We start from the raw sequence: 20,317 nt of genomic DNA on the forward strand, positions 1-20,317 counted from the left end.
TGATTAGCTGTAATTAACACGTGCGGTTTCTGCTTTTTAAAATTGTTTTAACAAATATTTTCGTATTCCATAGATTACACTGGGCTACATAACCATTAAATTTACACTCATATATCTTAATGCAGTATACTATTTTACCTTTACATGTGTGCTCTCCCAAATATAATGTTAACATAACAACATAACTGGCAACGGAGGCTGCACAGCAAATTCAAGTCAGAGTAGCTTGTTGGGCTCTTTTATGTGCAGTGTGTAGTTTGGTTGATTATATTTTATACAACACTGACATCTAGCGGCGGAAGAGAGAAGCTGCAAGAAACGCAATGGGCTGACGTGTTTTGGTAGATGGGATAAAAAAAAGGAAAAGCTGTGGCATGGTAACAAATTATAATAATGTTGACTTACTGTTTTATATTTATTATTTAAATTGGTAAATCCCGACTCAAAATTTGAGTTACTGTTATCCGTGTTTTAAAAAAAAAAATCAGTTAAAATGTCGACGAACTTCGAGAATATTTCCATTCTTTTAAAATAATCATATATTTTAATATAGTTTTTTTTTTATATATATAGCCAATGGTTTAAATGTACAGTAGAGAAGCAGGCTACTTCAAAATTAAAATAAATGATAAATTAATAATGATAAATGATTTTCTATTCGACCTTCCTTGTGTGACGTACCTGGGGAACCACGTGACCCGGGCACGTCACACAGGAGAGGCAGGAAACCGTCAGTCGGCTATCTGTTTGTGAGCCAACTCGGGTTGCTAGCCGTCCGGTCACACAGAAGAAAACATGACGTCCGCCGCGGTGCTTTTTCTTTGCACGCTGGGCTGTTTGCGTGGACCCGCTGCTGCAGAAAGACAGTTGGAATATGCGACTGTGGTGAGTAACGTGAAAACCTGCCGCCGGAGCAGCAGTTTGCAGCGCTCCTCTTTGGGACGGACGGGTGCGGAGTTCCGCTCAAACTTTAGGAGGTTTTGCGTTTTCTCTGCTCGCCTGTAAACACGCGTGTTTTTCTGGACACGAGTTAAGTCTGGCAGAAGTCTTTGGGGTCTTTTAGTAAATTCGGCACGCTGGGAATCAAATTTGGATGAGTAGATTATTATTATTATTATTATTTTTTTTTTAAAAAGAAGTATATTTTTGTGTGTTGGTTCACACCGCCAGCTAATAACGCAGGAAAACGGCACACTTCAAGGACGCAGGACTAGAATTTAACTTTAAAATAACGTCTTTGAATTGGAAATGTTAAAAAAATAAAATAAAATAAAATGTAAGGCGTGTTATTACACATTCAAGACAATTCATCCGAACCAAAACAAGGAACCGTGTTGACAAGGGCCCTGCCGACACTTGTAAAAAAAACAGCCTTTCCTGTATGGGCTGAGTTCTTTCCTCATCCTGGTAAATGATCACGTGAACTGCGGCAGCAATTCAAACACGCATGGGGTAAATGCTGCTCCTCTCTGTGGCAGTGCAGGTCAAACTGATAATGATTTGGGTCATGCAAGAAGCACCCTGGATGAAGTATCTGCAGGAACACCAGGGTAGTCAGGGATAAGGAAGTTATTGCTTTCATGGCACTGTTTGTACCTGCTTATTTCCTACTAATACACATATAGGATTTCAACTGTTCTACAGGAGCTTTATAGATGATTTAAAGGCTGCCTGTTCCTCAGCCCCCCCCCACCCTCTCCCCTTCTGGTATATTAGTCTGACATGTGAGCTACTGTGTTGTAAGTGAAGATCGGTGAATTTGATGTGCTCAGTTGCTTTCTATGTAAAGTTGAGCTGCAATGATCAGTCTGATGATGAATTCAAGCTGAAATGAATTGATTAGTTGACGGGGAGCTTGTATGTTTATGTCAATATAATCAGCTGCGGACTGAGGATCGTTCGTTGTCTTTCCTAAACCGATCATTGCGACTCTCTCTTAGAAACTGTCACCCGATTGATTGCCTCCTGGAAAAAGAAAAAAAAAAAAATCCATGAATGGATCACGGAGCAGATAAGATTAGGAGTCCCGAAGGGATAATCCTCTCTTCAAATAAGAGTTTGCGCACTTTTTCTTTGCGGCTGTTTTGGTCATGCGTGCGAGATCTTATTCCATAACGGTGAATCAGAAAGCCACGCTTCTCTTTAGTGGCTTGTAAAGCGAAACTGCTGTTGCTGTGCGGCCCTAATAGCAACACATGATAGACTGAAAGCTTCTATTGCTGCCAACCCACTTCCTGTTATCAGTTTCTATGAGGTGCGCTAGTTCATGAACTTCCTGTAAAGTCCCTCCAGGAAATTAAGGTGGTTCACAATATTATTCACGGCTTTGTTTTGATGTTGGTCCCCCCCCCACCAGCTGTTTCGTCACGGTGACAGATCCCCGGTCAGATCCTACCCTACCAACCCCCACCGAGAGAGCGACTGGCCGCAAGGCTTCGGACAGCTGTCACAGGTATAACGGATATTCTCTATGGATATGAAAAAAAAACGTGTTGTCCTTTTGCAGAAGACCTTCTGAATAGTTGAGACAAATTGTCACGATGTCAACGGAAGGTATTAAAAATGACAGGGAGGAAAGTCATCGGATGCAGAAACAAGCATTTTCCCAGAAGGCCTTCTTCCTCGGTAACATTCAAGAATAAAGCAACCAACAGGTTTAAGTGATGAAATAATAGCCTATTTGTGTTTAACAAAACATGCAGCTGTGGATCATTTGTAGTAAAGACAAATAAACTCAAAACTACGTCTCTATTTTATGACATTTGAACCCGCTAGGTGGGAATCTTTGTCCCACTTCAGACCACGTTCAGCGACGTCACCGTGAGTTGAACGTTTGTGGGTTTTTTTTTTTAAGGAAGGGATGAAGCAGCACTACGACCTCGGCGGGTTTCTGAGGAGTCGGTACGGAGCGCTCCTCAACGAATCCTACGACCGGCACCAGGTGAGACGCGCAGCCTCCTGATCACGTGACCGCCGTAGGGGTGCTGGGCGGAGGGGGGGGGGGTTCACCGACAGGACAGACAATGATTCATATCAATGTTTGCGAGAAGGGGCTGTTTGGACTAAACATGTTTAATAATTCTACTCCTTCAGATCTCCGTCCGCAGCACGGACTACGACCGCACGCTGATGAGCGCCGAGGCCAACCTCGCAGGTCTGAACCTCCTCCTCCTCCTCCTCCTCCTCCTCCCTGTAGTCCTCCTCTTCCTCCTCTTCCTCGCCCCTGACAGCCTGTGTTGCGTCTCTTCTTCGCCGTCACCCAGGTCTCTACCCGCCCCGCGGTCGGCAGGTGTTCACAGACAACCTGATTTGGCAGCCGATCCCCGTCCACACCGTGCCGCAGAGCGAAGAGAGGGTTCGTGTCCAACGTCGACGCTTTCATCAGATGTCTCCCGCCGAAAAGGAATTCGTCTCAACTCTCCGTCTCCCTTCTTTTTTCTTTTTTTTGCAGCTTCTCTCGTTTCCTTTGCCCGACTGTCCTCGCTTCAAACAGCTGATCAATGAAACCGAGCAATCGGAGGAATATATTAATATCACCAAGACGTACCAGGTGCAGTTACAGCGAACCGAAGGAGCTTACAGGGCGCCAAAAGGAGAATAGATTCTTGACTTTTTTTTTTTTTTTTTAATTTACTTTCAACATGACCGAGTATAAATGTTGGGAAACGTGACAGAATTACTTTCCCTGCCACGAACAAAAAGTTAAATGAATAAAATAACAAACGGCGATAAACAAAATGAGCAAATTACAATCTCAATAGAAAAATGAAATACGACGATGTCGTTGGGGACGTTGCTACAGATTCTTCTTCTTCTCTTCAGGGCACCATCGATCTGGTGAGGAATAAAACGGGACTGAATCGGACCAATGTGGAATCAGTCTGGAGCGTGTATGACACACTCTTCTGCGAGGTGAGAACACACACACACACACACACACACACACACACACACACACACACACCTACCAGTAAAAACAGGAAGTAAAGACCAAGTTTTGTGTCCGTGTGAGTATTGGCACCCAACCGTTAGATTTCTTGGACTCTGTTGAACGCAAAAATTAAAAAATATTTTCAGGTACAAGGCGCCAGAAAAAAAAAAAAGTTTCCTTCATTTCAAAATAAGAGCATCTAGCTATTCAAGACCAAATTTACACACCGTTTTATGTATTCATATCCGGATTAGTTGCACCGTAGCTGACCACACCTCGTGACCGAGCAGGCCTCGTCAGCTCTGAGAAACACTCGGGACGTTTTAGCCAACAAACTGTTTGAGGAACAACCAGCAGTTTCACTTCCGCTGTGTTTGCGTCAGTCTGTATTTCGGCAATGCTTTTTTTTTTTTTTTTTTTTTTTTGAGGCCAGCTTGGTCACTTACGCTGATTTGAATTCAGATTTTACCCCCAGTATTAGAAGTTGTACACACACACACACACCACGTGGTTGGGCCACATGAGCGCAGCCACCGAATAATTCGGCGACAGTGTGTGAGATGGTTGAAGAGGTGAAGGAGGCGCCGACCAGCAGACAGAACAAATACGCGAAGAAAAAAAAAGTCGCGCGAGCTCGACCTTTCAGCCCTTCTATAGTAAATCTTCTTTTTCTCCGCGTGTTCAGTCGAAACACAACTTCTCGGCTCCCGACTGGCTGACGCCTGCCGTCATGGGAAACCTCCGAGTGCTCAAAGACTTTGCATTTAAGGTAAAAAAAAAAAAAAAAAAAAAAATAAATCTGCAGCATTATTTATTATTGTTGATTCAGCAGTGGTCCAAATAGCGTTGAAAGGCAGTGACAATGTTTGACGTCTAATGTCGGCAGATGATGTTCGGGATCCACAACCAGCAGGAGAAGAGCCGGCTGCAGGGAGGTATGTGTGTGTGTGTGTGTGTGTGTGTGTGTGTGTGTGTGTGTGTGTGTTTGACACGGCATGCATGTCAGCATGGCAGGAGAATTTCTTTATTAAACGGAACAAAATACTTCTGAATATGCGCGAGAACCACCTGCTTTGTTCCATTCACCTGCTCGTGTTTTATCACAGACTTTATATTAAAGTGGCCGTAGCGTCGGAAAAACGAGGCCGATGCAGAAGTGGTTTAAGCTGCGATACCACCGAGGGCCACTAGAGGTTCAAAAAGCCTCCACAGACTCCCGTTCAACTCTCACCACACGGCTTTGTGTTTTTTTTTTTTTTTTTCCTCTTCCTCCTCACTTCATGTCTTTGCGCAGCAATTATTCTGCGACTCGCCACTTAGTTCAAACAGGTCGTTTTCCGTTTGCCTCACTGGTCTCAAAGCTGATATTATTTCTAGAATGTGTGTCACTGTGTTTTAAGGTCACCGCTGGCGTGCTGCTGGGATACGCAGACAATGAGACGAAAGAGTTTGGGCCTCCTGTCATCTCGGAGGAGAAATATACACATTTGAACACTGAAGTGTGTGCGGCGTGTCTTTCAGGCCTCCTGCTGGGTGAAATAGTGAAGAATCTGTCCATGAGAGCCGTCCCAGACCCCAACCTGACACTCAAACTGATGATGCTTTCAGCGGTGAGCTTGTTAATAATACAAACTATTTTATGCGCATTAAGACTACAAAAAGCACACCTGGATTAAAAGAGGACAAAATGGTCAGAATGTAAGAACAGTGCTGTATTCACGTATTTTCAGTCTTTTTTTTTTTTTTCTTTTTCTGTTCCTGACAAGATTTAAGTGTTTAAATAAACTACTTGGGAAGTAGGTTTTGATGTGTCAAACTCCTAAATGCTGTGTGTGTTTGTTCCACAGCATGACACCACTGTCGCCGCTCTCCAGGCCAGCTTGGACACGTTCAACGGGATCCAGCCGCCGTACGCCTCCTGTCACATGATCGAGCTGTACAGGGAAGACGACGGGTAAAAAAAACACACACGCACACACACGCGCACACACACACACACACACAGAGCATACTGTGTTTTAGTAACACACTCTCCAAATGTGTTTGGGTTTATAAATGCAAGAGACCTTTTAAAAGAGACATTTTACAATTATGGATGGTTAAGTTTAAAACTGCCGTGTGTGTGTGTGTGTGTGTGTGTGTGTGTGTGTGTGTGTGTGTGTGTGTGTGTGTGTGTGTCCATCCAGCTCTGCTACGGTGTCGATGTTTTACCGGAACGACAGCAAGGTGGCGCCGTACCCTCTCCACTTACCAGGTTGCGCCCTCAACTGCTCCCTAGAGGAGTTTGTGAGACTTACGAAGCCCTGGATCGCCGACGACAGGGAGAAAGAGTGTCAGCTGTCTACACAAGGAACAAATAAAGGTGAGCTTGCAACACACACACACACACACACACACACACACACAAAGCTCATGATTGTAAACAAGCGTTTGTGCCTTCTTGCGTTCCCCCCCCGCTCTCAGAGGTCATCGTCGGTCTGTCCGTGTCCGGCGGCCTGCTGATCGTCCTCATCGTCCTCCTCCTCGGCTTCATCTGCTGGCGGAAGGAGCCGATGAGCACCCGGGGTTACCACCACGTGATCAGCCAGCAGGTGGGCGAGGAGTCCTGACAGAAGCACAGGCTCCTCCCCCGGAGACGCACGAGGCTCAACTCTTGGGACAGCAGCGACGACGATGAACTTTGAGCTCCGGCCCGCTGATGCAAAGTGAAACAGAAAAAAATGCGACGACGTATTGATGTTTTTTTTTTTTTTAAAAAAAAATTTTTAGATCGGCCAACAAAAGGTTAAGAAACAACACGGTGATCGAAAAATCTGAATTCTAATTTGTAGCCGTTTGTAGTCGAGACTTTTACCTGGTTAGAAAAAGATCCAACATGTTGATTTAATTCAAATTTAATTAACTGAAGAGGTTTTAGCCCGGAATCGGAGTGCAGAATGTTTTCCACACCGGCTGTCGACGTGGGGTCAGATCATCATTTTACATTAGTTTGTATGATTATTAATCGCGTGTGTTTGCACATGTATTTATTTATGTGTGCACAGATGCACTCGTGTGTGTGTGTGTGTGTGTGTGTGTGTGTGTGCGTGTGCGCGCGCGCGCGCGTGTGTGTGTGTGTGTGTGTGGCGGAGGCCTAACAACCAAGATGCCTTAAATATTTGTAGTAATGGGGGGTTCCTCTCGTTTGGCTGTAACATGTTTGCTTTTCTATTGTGTACAGTGTCCAGCTTTTATTTTGAAATCCTTCTGGTGCATTTGATTTATCAAACAGGCAGCAGGATATTTGTTTTTTTTTACTAAGAAATTGTGGCGATTCAAACTTCTTCAAAAAGACACTAAAACACCAGCTCGGCAGATGTTTAGCTACGCCTGACCTTTGACCTTTGGGCACGCTGGAAATAAGCTTTTTGAGTGTCTTTTCAGTTATAGGATTAAATTAATTAAACATAGTGTTTTTTTTTTTTTTTTTCTTAAGAATTTGTGAATATTTGGGAACTTTGGGAATACTGGACCTTTAATATTTGTGTGTTTTTAGAGCTCCTTTTTTGTGTCTTTGGAACTATTTGTTATTTTAACGCAGAACACAACGTGCTTTTCTTTGTGATGGATTCGTGGTTTCACACAAACATCGCACATATCAGTTTATGTACACGTTAGCTAAACAATTCATAACACTGACATTTAGTACAATTATTATTATTTGTCAGTATTGTGTTTTCAGCCACTTTTCTTTCATGTACAAAACGATTGATCGGACTCAGAATGTCGCTTGGAGATACTTCTGTGTTTTTCAAAATAAAAGATCAATAATCGTCAAGTGTCATTTGTAGGTAGATGTGATGAGACGGGCCTGATTTTTTGAATGGATGTGGATCGCTACTCTAAACGAGGTGTTATCTGCTATGTTGGCAGAAGGCTGTGAGCTCCCACTCAGGAATGCACCAATCAAATCAGTCTTAACCATCTTAAACAATTATCTGCTTTTTGCCGATTTTCCCGCACACGTACACAGAGGATGTTTTAGCCTGCCGTTTCTGCTTGGAGGTCTAATTTTATGCCATTTGTACGTGAACAAATCCTTTTAATACGCCATTAACTGGGGGAAAAAAAAAATAAAAGTGATTTCCCTCCTTTCAAAATAAAATGAGTGTTTTCAAACTCGTATTCTCCCGCGGCTCCTGAATACCGATATGTCGGTGCGTCTCGGAGAAGAGCAACAAACCGTGCCAGCTGCTCGTCTTCTCTCCAATTGGGGATGATCCTCATAACCTTGTTAACGGGTAAATTCAGCCTCATGACCAGGCGGTGGGAAACATCGGAACCAGCCAGCACGCACAATAACAACATTGTGCGTTTGGTTCCCCCCCCCCCCCCCCCCCCCCGTGCTGCACATCAGTCTGGTTCGCAGTAGGAAGTCTTTTTCCATGAATAGTTTATGAATATTTTGCTTCGCTTGTGTCTTAAAAACAGTGCAGTAGGCCTTTATTTCAACATGGTAGTGCTTTTTTTTTTCTTCTTTTTTTTTTCTTTTTTTGCATACATCATTAGTGATCTGTTGCACAATAGGTTACATTCAGTATGGCCACAGATAAAACAAATCCAGAACATAAAAACAAGTCCATGAAAACAATTACCAACGGCCTTCTGGGAGCGGATAGAGCCAATAACTTTTGTACACAAGTAATAGCGGCCCTGTAAAGGAAATATGACACCGAGTTCTTGTATTGTGATGCAGGAACATGCATTCTGCGCTGCAGATGGAGAGCTGGACCCGACAGTGAGAGCTTCACTTCTTTATTTGTGTTTCTAAGTGTCCCGGAAAAACTGCAAGTGATGGGAATCTTAAAGCACGAGCGGCGGTTGAAATGTTTTTTTTTTTTTTTTTTACCGGTATTTAGTTCCAAGAAACAGAACAAGGCTTTTCAGACCTGTCTGCAAATGGTGCTTTTTTTTTTTACATGGTCATTTACAGGTTGAGTTTAATGTCAGATGAAAGTCTGTCTTCCTTTTTAGCGCAGATGCACTCATTTTGGTCCGAGAACTGGGTCTCAACAAACAAACAAACAAACAAACAAACGAAAACGTCCCGTCGAAGTGAAGTATTGCCTACAGGCTGCAGTTTGTCATGAGATTATGAAAAAACAACAGGACAGAAGGAACGTAGAAAAAAAAACAAAAAAAACAGAAAATGCAGAATCTGTAAAACAGTAAAAATCATCGTAAAACAAAAACTAATGTATACAAGTTTACTGGACTTTGAAAATCTAAGATCTCACACACACGGACTCAAAATGTCACACGACACACACACGGATTAGAAATTGATTAGCTCGTCGACACAAAACAATTAAAAACATACATCATTTCTTGTGCAAAAATATTCTTCGTAAGGAATGAAACTAGTACATATATGACAAAAATGTGATGGCACATAGATATTTCCTTTCTCAAAGGATAAGGGTTAAGAGACGACAAAACCTACATTCAGGCCCCACAAAAAGCCTTTTTTTCTTTTACCTTCTCCGAAGGTGAACTTCTTCCACGTGCAAATTCTTGCCTCACAGCTCACAAAAGGATCAGATATATATGAGGAGTTAGTTTTTTTGTGTTTTTTTTTTGGTCACAAATATGAAAAAACCCTTTCACCCTGTTACAAGTGCTCAATTTTTTTTTACTGATGTTGAATGTTGGCGCAATCCGGCGTCACGATAAAGCGTGTAATACCCCCGCGAGTCCGCTAGAGGACGCCGTGTTCGTGTCACGTTTTGTTCGTCGGCGCCATTTCTTTTTCAGGAAGTCAACAAGTGCTCGAGTCCTCGTGCGCGGGGGGGGGAGGTCCGAGTTTGCGAGAAAGTGTCGCGGATTTCCAAAAAGAAATCGTTCCTTAACCCTAATTGCGTGGTTTCGGTTCTTAACTTTTTTTCCACGCCTAATCGAGGCGCGGCGTGAACACGGACACGGCAAGCTGTAGCTCGCCACCTGGTTGCGTTACGTGCTTTTTACGTGATGGCAGGTTTGCTTCATGTAATCTATTACAATGTGGTGATGATACAGCTAAAGCTAAGATATGTTGAAACCCCGCCCCCCAACATCCAACAGCTTGACAGTGTATGAAGTTGAATTGAGTTTTTAAACGTAGTTTTCGTCGTAGCTACGGACTCGACTGCTGTTTAATATTTCCATTCAGCGGCGGCGGCGGCGGTGTGTTAGTCAGTCCTTTAAGTCACCTGCTCGTCGACCCCGGCTTCTGCTATTGCGATGGACACCGACGCCCCACACGGCAGCTACATATAAATTTCACGCGCGTTTCTGGGCCGTAAGCGTTCCACGCGGACCATATAACAAGTTAAATAAACATACCGCTATTCTGATTACAGTCAGTTGTGAGATATTTTGAGCTTATTTGACACGCCAAACTATACAAGTAGCCAGACGAGTGGAGTCGGATCGAGTCGGATCGAGTCGGCTCGGCCTTCAAAGTTCGTACGACTGACCGTTCGTGTGGCACCAGAAATCACAGTTGGAAACGACACAAGTTTTCGACGGATTTAAGTTGCGTTCGCTTTGTGCGTTCTTCTTGGTCAAACAGGTTTACCCGTGTGCACTTGCTGCCTCGCTATTCAATGGAAAATCAGCGACAGCTAATCCCTGTCACGTGTAGCCAGACCTAAGAGTGAGAAACACCGCGAAACGCCCAATCGTTGAAGCACGTCATTTAGTTTAGAGATTGATCCCAGCACTCCTCCGGCCTAAATTCCCCTTTTAAATGCAAAAATAAAAACGATTGTTTTACCCACGTTCCCCCTTCAAAACACACAAGTGCTGAGCGAATATATTGTCTCAACGCCCCGACAGGAAGTCGGAGCTTCAGGATTAGCCGCGTCAGCTCGATGAGACGGCTACGCAGCTCCTCTAATGTGCAGAACGATGATTTCCAGTCGGATCGCGAACGGAGCGATTTTTACGAGGAGAACGATGATTATCTGGTCACTGGTGGTTGATCCCAGTCTCAGACATGACGATGCGGCCGGAGCACGTGTCGGAAAAAAGCTTCTCAGCTTTCAGGTCGTAAAGTGACGAAAGTCCGGTCCGCGTTTGGTCTTCCAATACGCCGCCACTCAAAAGACGCCGACGTCCTCGAAAAGCCACATTTCTCTCGAATCATTTGGCGAACACGATGCACAACTTGGTCAAAAGTATTCCCTTAAAAGTACCTGCTTTTGATGTAGTTGGTTAAGTAAAACGTTGACAATAAACACAGAATTAGTACTCGAGTCTTTTTTTTCCCTCGGTCTTTTTAAACGAAGCTCAATTCTGCGGCGTGCAGAAATACGTCTGCGACCCGCCGCCGTAATAGTTCTGCGGCGTGGAGTAGTAGTTACTGTGGTGGTGGTGGTGGTGGTTGTTCTGCGGGGTGGAGTACAGATGGTGGTGGTGGTGACTCTGGACGTTTCCGTAGGCGAAGAGGAGGGGGGCCGTGGAGGAGGGCGGGGGCAGCGGGGCGGACGCCAACCCCGCCGCCAGCGTGCCGTTACGTTGCATGGAGCCGTACCAACTGGACGTACCCGGCTGGGGCGTGGTGGAGAGGAGGCTGACAGAAGAAGAACAGTCATTTCATCATAAACGACAGCTCAGAATTGAACTTAAAGCTGCTGCTAGTGCACTTTAGTTCCAGAAGAGCGCGTCTGCCCACCTGGCCCGATCCGCCCTGCTGTTGATGCTTCTCGGCAGGTCGTCGTCGCTGTCGTACCGTCGCGGGTTGTCGAAGAAGTAAGCCCTGGAGCTGAAGCTGTGGCTGTTGATCATGCCTCCCGGAGCCTGAGAGAGACGCGCAGAGATTCAAGCTTCGTCAAGTCACACAGATAGGTTTTTTTTTTTTTAATTTTTAATTTTTTGCAGAAACGTCACACGGCAGAGTTGCACTCGTCGAGTTTTACCAGGTTTTGGTTGGGTTTCTGGACTCTGAAGAAAACCACCACCAAGCTGGTCGGCAGCAGCTCCCAGAAGAAGAGAATGATGCCGAACACGATGTAGGCCTCGCCGCCGACCCCCTGTACGTCGGCCTTCAACGCCAAAAAAAAACAAAACAACTCCGTCAGACGGCGTAAACGTGTCGACACTAAACAACTGAACAAACTGAAAAAAAAAAAAAACTAAAACATTGTTTGGCTTCATTGCATGACTGTGACAACAATAGTGGAACAAAATATTAAAATGACAAGATGTGAATGCACTACAGCTCATATTTTACCATGAAACCTCAACTCTTAATGTTTTTAAAACACATTCTAAACTATTAAATGGCTAAAAAGGTACTTAAAGTCTTATTTTAAGTTTTTTTTGCATGTCAATAATTTGCTTCTTTTTTTTTTTTTTCACAAACTATAAACATGTCATATTTCAGACACCTCTCTTTGTGCGTTAAGCGTATTTCTTCCCACAGGCACACATGAAGGGACATTAATACTGGACTGGCAGCTGCTCTACAGACAGATTAAAAGGAATATTGTATAATATCAGATTATGCCTATTTCACTTGTCCATTGGTGTTTATTATGTACAACACACATACACACACACACACACACACACAATGGAAACGTTTAAAAGGGGATGTCCGACACACACACACACACACACACACACACACACACACACACACACACACACACACACACACACACACACACACACACACACACACACACACACACACACACACACACACACACACACACACACACACACACACACACACACACGGTTATTTATAGCCAAACAAAACCCTCTACCCCACTAAGCAATGCTTTCCCAAATCTCCTAAGATGTATTGTCCACACAGACGGTGCTGGATCTCTGGCGAAATAAAAAAGCTTACCCCCCCCCAAACACACACACACACACACACACACACACACATTTATGAGTGAATCCGTTTGGATCCGGTACCTGATCGGAGATGCTGTACCAGCCGTAATTGAAGGGACTCGGTCTGTCCTGCGGCGACAGGGCCACCACCACCAGGTTGTAACAGGCTCTGGACATGTAGAGGAGAATCACCATGGCTCCGACGGCTGTCGCTTGGCACACGGATGTACCCTGACAGAAGAGTTTAATGTGCTTATTACAAAGCTCATGCATCAGCTGGGTCCTGCCTTGTAATTTAATGTCGGATATGGGTCACAGATGTGACCCGCCGGCATGACCCAAGGGGGGCAGATTATAGGCCAGAAATTCACTCCGGAGACACATAAATTCAAGCACCTCTGCTTTTGTTTACACCATAGAAAGAATCACTGATTACATATTTTAAAATAAACGACAATGAGTTCTATCTTTGACATTTTTTTTCTTTTTCTTTCGTGGTACTGCAAGTAAAGCGCCCACCTCTTTAAAAATACTGAAAAAGTCCATATAAAGGGATGTAACATGGATTTGTATCCCTGTTGAGTTTACAACACCTGATGCTGCCTTCAAATGGATCGTGTTTATTGTGTTTACAAGAAAAGTCCATATGAACCAACCCCCCCCTCTTTATTTATATATATATATATATCTCTATTTTAATATATTGTAAATTAATAATACATCTGATTATGCCCTCCCATGGCGTAGCCGTGAGGTCCAACTGAAGGCAGCGTTAGTTTCGGGAACAATACCGAAAAAATAATTAATTTGATACCTTACTTTGTGGAATATTAACAGGTTTTTCTACAAGAAAAATAACATCAGTGTCTCAAGAAAAAAAAAAAAAAAGCAGCTGTGGAGGATCTGTATGAATAAGACATGGCCTAAAATTAGGAAGGCGTGCTTCTGTTTCTACCTTGGACTCAAGGTAAACATTGGCAGATGACATCTTGGCAATCTTGAAGATGCACACGGCCAGAGATATCGCACACAGGACAAACAGGCTGTCGTTGATCAGGACCCGGGCCAAGACGGCATGTCTGATACCCCCGTCACTGCAGGCGGAAACAATATGGACGACTTATAAGACAAGTCAAATATACAGATGTGTAAACTTGTATTCTGTGAGGGCTAAACATAATATGATTAAGTCAGGAGGAAATATTCTATTGTTATATTTGTGCTTACTTCGGTGATTCGGAGCGCTCCAGAGCTCCTTGCACTAACAATGCGCAAGTTAAATTCACCACCAGGAAAAATATACTGAGACACAGGAAGAACAAACGCAGAGGAACCCTGGAGAGAGAACGAGAGAGATGGGGAGAAAAAAAAGAAAAAAGATGACTTTTTTCATAAACAACAACTAATTAAAATTCATGGTGTTGAGAAGCTGCAAAAAAAATGTGTGTTTGATGGATGATGATTATTTATTCAAATCTAACCGCCATATTCTGAATTTCCGTCTTAAACAATCAGGGACCAAAAGATATTAAAGATGCAAGTTACATTAAAAACAACTGCTGTTTCCCTAAAAAAAAACAAAAAAACAAGAAGGATTAGAAGAGGAGACTTACTTGTATTTGGTAAGCTCTGGTGAATACTTGGCTTTAGCCTTGAACATCACCTACAGAAAAAAACAAGCACAAAAATATTTTTGCAGCCATAAACCGAGGTATACTCAAATTTTATATGTTAATATGATTTTTTTTATTTTTTTTTGACGAGGCAGAGAAAGACAATAAGGGCCGGTGGGTTTCTTTTAGGAGCAGAGTGTGAACTTGACAGAGGTGAGGGAGATTCCTGAGAGTCACTGAAGTAAACACACTGATTTATGTATTCAAATAGTACCAGGAAAATAGGACAGAAGAAAGAAACCACAATACTGAAGTTAAGATGCTGATTGGCTTGATTTTAAATGACTGTGTAGTCATATGAAAATCCACTGTCAGCAGTGTACTGGCTGAGTTATTGGTGCAATAGGAGTGAATGGAGGCTTAAAACACTTTAATGCGTTAACAGTATTAACTGACACACTGTACGTGTCAGCTGGTTCACGTCATACTAAGACCCAAAAGAAGAATAAATAACACAAAGGATAACATCCACAAGAAGATGGAGCTCGACCGATACCGATTTTAGGGCGTTAATATTAAGATAATGTATATTGTATATTTCCAATTTGGGCCAAAATGTCTTCATACGCTTGTATCAAGTCAAAGCCCAGCAGCTCGGTGGATGTCCAGGAGCCTCGCTGCGTGTTAGATTCACTTCTATCAGGATGGGAAAAGCTCTTTCTATTCCATACACTATTGATTCCTAAAATACACAAGTCATTTGACAGGAGACGCCTTTTGTACTTTTCCTGTATATACTGTTGGTTTTTGTGTTTTGTAACACTCTGACTCCTGTCTGTGAGCCAAAGTGCCCCTCAGGGACAATAAAACGGTACTCTGACACAACCAGAGCCTTTAAAGAGACAGTTACATCGACCAGGTAACAAATCTATCTCGTATAATGGAGTATATTTTCATATTGGCCCATTTAAATTGCAGATAAAGAAGAGATAGTTGATAGAAGTCAACAGTTACAGGTACTGCTTTATGTAAATAGAATACTTGTAAATGTTTGGCTGCACAGACATACTTTATTTTTCTCTGTATAAAAATGTGACATTTACATTTTTCTAACTTCACTGAGATGAGCTGCAGATAGAAAAACACTGAAAGAAAGCCTGTTATTATTTCCCCGGGGCAAAGTGGCATTTTCAAATTGCTCTACAAAAAAAAAAAGAAAAATGTCCCATAATGCATAACGTGGCATTAAAATGATCTAATAACCATTTAAGAACAGCTAAACAACAACAACAACAACTATAAATCAACTACCAGCTGCCTCTTTACCAACACTTTATGAGTAAAAAATCACACTGTACACAGATTCGCTTTAAAACCCCGGACGCTGACCTCCGTTCGAGTTCACCCACTTCCTGGAATGACTCGCTTTTGAAATATGTTTACCGAAATGAAGCTGACTCAGCTTTTACAAAGCACAAACAGACGAGGCAGGTAGACGGACGCTTACTACTTTTGTCTTATTCGTCAGATACTTGAAATTCTATTATAGAGTAGATGCAACATTCAGTTTAACCAAACACACACCGCAACTGAGTCGTGTGTGTGTGTGTGTGTGTGTGTGTGTGTGTGTGTGTGTGTATGTGAATGTAGGCCAGACGGAGGGAATTTGTAACCTAGAAATGACGCAACTGCTGGACTATATAGCGTGCCGTACTGTGTGTTTGCATGTGTGTGTGTGTGTGTGTGCCTCGCAACATACAGTGTTCGCTTCCAGAAGATAGTCCCACTTTTCTGTTTTATGCCGCTGGTCGAATGTGAATGATCATCGCTATCACGTCGTGCAGTGAGCGCTGGATGGACTGTGATAAGGGGAAGTAAATCACAGGTCAGGACAGGCGCCTGACTCATCAGAAAACCACTGTTTCCACACATGCATGTGTCGCAGGCAGCGGCGGTGTGTGACACCCAGCAGCTCTCAGCTCACACGGTTTAACACTTCCAGCAAATTCAATGTCCGGGAAAATATGTTTGTTAAATCATATTTGAAATTCCTCCGGGCAGGAGGAAATAATAGCAAAAGCTGCCGTTTTATTTGGACCCAAGAGTTAATGTGTAACAACTGCGAAAAGTGATGAAGCATTTTGGTTATGACATAACCTGCTTCAAGCAGGGAGGGAAAAAAAAGAAGAAAGCTGAAGGCCCGAAAACCAAAACAAGGAGCTGAAAGACGCTGAGAAGAACTGCAACATTGGGGGCTGATTCTCCGTGGGTTCATCACGTTGAGCAACCCCGTTTCAATACAGGCTGCCAGTTTAGCCATTGTTGATATAACAAAAAAATTAATTATAGCAGCTTCAATGCTCATATTTAAATACAATAAGTGGACTTTTCCGGTATCACCGAGGCTGTTAGAGCAGTTTGTCCCGCTGCCACTCGACACTGGGAGAGAGCTTTCAGTCCGAGCTGCTCATACCATGAAAATAAATAGGAATCTGATCTATTACTCAGATCTGAACTGGCCAAACATGAAACCACAAGCTGGAAAAGTCTGGTCACGTGGTATTCCCAACACAGATGGAAACACATATTTTTAAACCTATAATGGCAGCTTCAGCAGATATGGAATAAGCACGTGATGGAACAAAGTGCATTTCATATGTTATATCTATCTAAAGAGGCCGTAGTTGGTGTCTATTAAGTGGTCACAGATCAGCTGATGGACTAACAATGTCTAGTCAGCGGTCATGTGACACCGCTGGCTTCATTACCAAATCTCCACTCGGCCATTCGGACGAGCTTCCTGTCCACTTCCCCCAACATGTAAATAAGACACATATTATACTGTGGTTTTACTTGCTTGTAGGCGCCTCTGGCAGAGAAACAAACAGGCCTTTGACACTCGGAGTGGGCAAGTGTGAAACAACTGCCGCTGACCAACTGCGTCTTTCTCTTTCACACAGTTTGTGACCACATGCTGCAGTCATGGAGGTCTGCTGGACCTCCTCTCATCTCTCGAGTTGATTTGAAAAACAAAAAAGCAACTTAAATAGCAGCCGACTGTGAAACAGATCACGGAGGTAAACGGTGACCAGATTTCCTCCCTTTTGATTGGCTGCGGATTAGATAAGACGTACGTGCAAAAACGTGAATATCATACTCACGCAATATTAGTGGCCACACGTTTTCAGTGGCTTAAAGGACCAACTTTGACATTTTGGGAAACGCACTTATATCTATCCACTAAAGGACCCGTGTGGGCCATTTTTGGGGGACACATTAAATTCTTCTGAGGGTATAATCACCTACATAAGGAGCCCGCCGTGTTGCGTCATTATGTTTCTACACTGGCCACCGTAGATTCTCTTCGGGTCGGATCAGAGCGAAGGTTCGTGTGATGAAATCAACTCAATGAACCGTGGAACATCTCCGCAGCAGCGCTCCTGTTTTAACTGCAGACTTTTCAGGCTTTTTTTTTTTTTTCCAAGCCTGGATTCGATTTGTCGCGTCTTAAAACATGAATGAGGATAGGGATAGTTTCATGCACTTTTAGTCGTGATGCCACCCACGTATGCTGAGACAGAATACCAAGGGAGCTTATGCAAATCCGTGCCGTGAACCTGAGACTGGAGATCCCCCCCCCCCCCCCTGCTTTTGGCATTTCGTCCCGTCCTTTAAAGGAGTTGGTGTCTCCTCTAATAAGCAGAAAAAAACACTAACTACTGTGCCGTATCTTTTAAAACTGCAAACTTGCAACTTGATAAGCTGATACCGTCAGCTGACCTAAGTCGAACTGAGACGAGCCAGGTCACTGATGCAACTTTTGTGAAAACAGTGTTGTCTCAAGTCTTTAGTCTGAACTGGGATTTGAATGTTTTAGGTGCTCGATGCCACTAAAGCCTACAAACTGCTGCTTTAAAATATGAAGTCAGCAGCTAGCCTGGCTTTGTCCAACGAGAACAAAATCCACCAATCAGCACCTCTCATTTATTATTAGCAAGCAGAACAACAACTTTGTGCAAAAACTGAAATGTAAAAATGAGAAGTAGTACTTTTATGGTGGTGTATGTGGGTGCAGTCTTACAACACGGTAATATCGCTTTAAGCGTTGTTTCCAGATAAAACACAGTTGCCTCGCCCCATTCTAAATCCATACACACCCGTATCAAAATCTGTATTTTTGCATTTAATGTAAAGCATAAACTTCCAATCATTTTCTTAGTGAATTCATTTGCAGCTGGAATATGTTCCCAGTTAACCATTTATGTGTTCTGTCCATAAAATGTACACAAATAGTGAAAAGGTGACGTCTTTCAAATAAAATCTGAGGCCACAGAAGGACTGTCAAAGCCTCACGGGAGCTGTAGTTTCGATAAATGACATGTTTAGTGCACATTCAGGGATAATTGTGGCTAAAAATTGCTGTCATGGTTCAGATCCTTGGGGAGTTGTTTTTTTTCTCCTCCCCCCCCCCCCCCCACACACACACACAGTGCATTGGGTGACGTTGCTAATATGCATTTGGATTAACAGGAATTATATAAAGGAGTCACCAGAATACAAACAGAGTAGAATAACAGTGGCTGCGAAACCAAATGTACACAATGAGTGCAAAAACTGCAGAGTCAGCTGTTTTTTTGTTTTTTTGTTTTATATGAAATCAGGTCTCACACACACACACACACACACACACACACACACACACAGAAACACATGCACGCCGGAGAGCCTTTTTTTTGTTTTTTTTACCTGTGTGAAGTAGAGGTTGAGCAGGCAGAGGGTGAAGAACTGCAGGCAGACGGGGCAGCAGTAGAGCAGCCAGTAGGCCAGAGGCTGCAGCTGGTTGGCCTGCACCACATTTTTAAAGTAGAAAGAGAAGAGGGTCGTCCGCAGCGCAGCCCACAGCAAGCACAGGAACAGAAACACGCTCTGGAAGCTGAAGCGCTTGTGTCCGTAGTGCAAAATCAGCCAGAGCTGCAGGTAGACGAAAACAAACAGGAAAGAGTAGAGGACGGTGTAGACGGCGGTGAGACTGAGCTCCAGCGTTGGGGAGATCGCAGCTCCGGAGGACTCCTTCAGCGAGGTAAACAAACGGGAATTGACCTCCTCTCCTGCCGAAAACATCTCCACTGGCGGCTCTCGCAGCTTTAACGCATGGGATGCTGTGACGGCAAAAAAAAAAACACGCTAAAACTGGGTCAGACCCGGGCTAAATTCACCGCGGGTGACAAAAAGGCAATGGTATACGAGGGGAAAATTGCGATAAAAGCAGTTTATTCTGAAAAGAAGTGGCATCGTGAAAACTGCGCCCTGGGTTTCAATTCGATATCTGGCTGAACAGAAAAATAGGATCTAGTTGTTGTTGTTTTTTTTTTGTAAAAGCGCAAGGTTAAAAAAAAAATAACAAGAAGGAGAGAAAGAAAACAAGAGAGAGGTCGCCCTGTGATTCTCTGCAAAGCTGCTCTCTGCAAAAAAACAACTTGAGGGGGGAAAAAAAAAAAACACAACCTCCAGATCAGCTGTGATGCAGTTTTAGACCCGCCCCCTTGTTCTCAATTAAAACGGAAGCTGTCGACTCACAGTCCGCCATCTTGGCTCTGCGCTGGCATTACTTGCGTGGGAAACAGCTGACTCCTTTGAGCCACATATTCCAGTCGGTTTCCCAGCGAAATCTCCCAAGTGAACAAAAAACAACTCCCGCCCACTTCTTCAGCTCACGGTTTCGTTGGGTAATCCCGCCGCCCGGCCTCCGCGAACTCTCTCACGCCATTGGCTTACGATGATGTCAGCTGCGGACGTATCCGCCCCCTTAGCCTTCTCGTCATTGGACGTTTGTTCAAGTTGAAACCGTTCCCCTCGTCTGATTGGCTCGAAGAAGCATGTGGTCGCGACTCGCGGTATCACAACA

The 20,317-nt window shown here is 43.6% G+C and overlaps 2 protein-coding genes across 2 annotated transcripts; one reads left to right on the forward strand and one right to left on the reverse strand.

Annotated features, from left to right (window-relative positions):
* The first annotated feature begins 774 nt into the window (after positions 1–774).
* On the forward strand, positions 775–7,743 carry acp2 (acid phosphatase 2, lysosomal). The gene is made up of 13 exons (XM_069712865.1): positions 775–885; positions 2,357–2,452; positions 2,855–2,941; positions 3,094–3,154; positions 3,264–3,355; positions 3,452–3,550; positions 3,823–3,912; positions 4,617–4,700; positions 4,818–4,866; positions 5,453–5,541; positions 5,779–5,885; positions 6,118–6,293; positions 6,395–7,743. Exons 1-13 carry the CDS (start codon positions 796–798, stop codon positions 6,538–6,540), a joined length of 1,266 nt encoding a protein of 421 aa, XP_069568966.1. The 5' UTR covers positions 775–795; the 3' UTR covers positions 6,541–7,743.
* A 2,275-nt stretch (positions 7,744–10,018) lies between these two features.
* Positions 10,019–20,031, reverse strand: gpr137c (G protein-coupled receptor 137c). The gene is made up of 8 exons (XM_069712863.1): positions 19,159–20,031; positions 14,413–14,462; positions 14,027–14,134; positions 13,755–13,893; positions 12,881–13,030; positions 11,869–11,994; positions 11,625–11,749; positions 10,019–11,522 (listed from the first exon to the last, which is right to left on the reverse strand). Exons 1-8 carry the CDS (start codon positions 19,531–19,533, stop codon positions 11,240–11,242), a joined length of 1,356 nt encoding a protein of 451 aa, XP_069568964.1. The 5' UTR covers positions 19,534–20,031; the 3' UTR covers positions 10,019–11,239.
* Between the last annotated feature and the right edge of the window lie 286 nt (positions 20,032–20,317).

This window comes from Brachyistius frenatus, unplaced genomic scaffold (genome assembly GCF_029030835.1).
Source record: "Brachyistius frenatus isolate BFR_SWC_R1_liver_20210118 unplaced genomic scaffold, ASM2903083v1 Contig_112, whole genome shotgun sequence".
Taxonomy (NCBI): domain Eukaryota; kingdom Metazoa; phylum Chordata; class Actinopteri; family Embiotocidae; genus Brachyistius; species Brachyistius frenatus.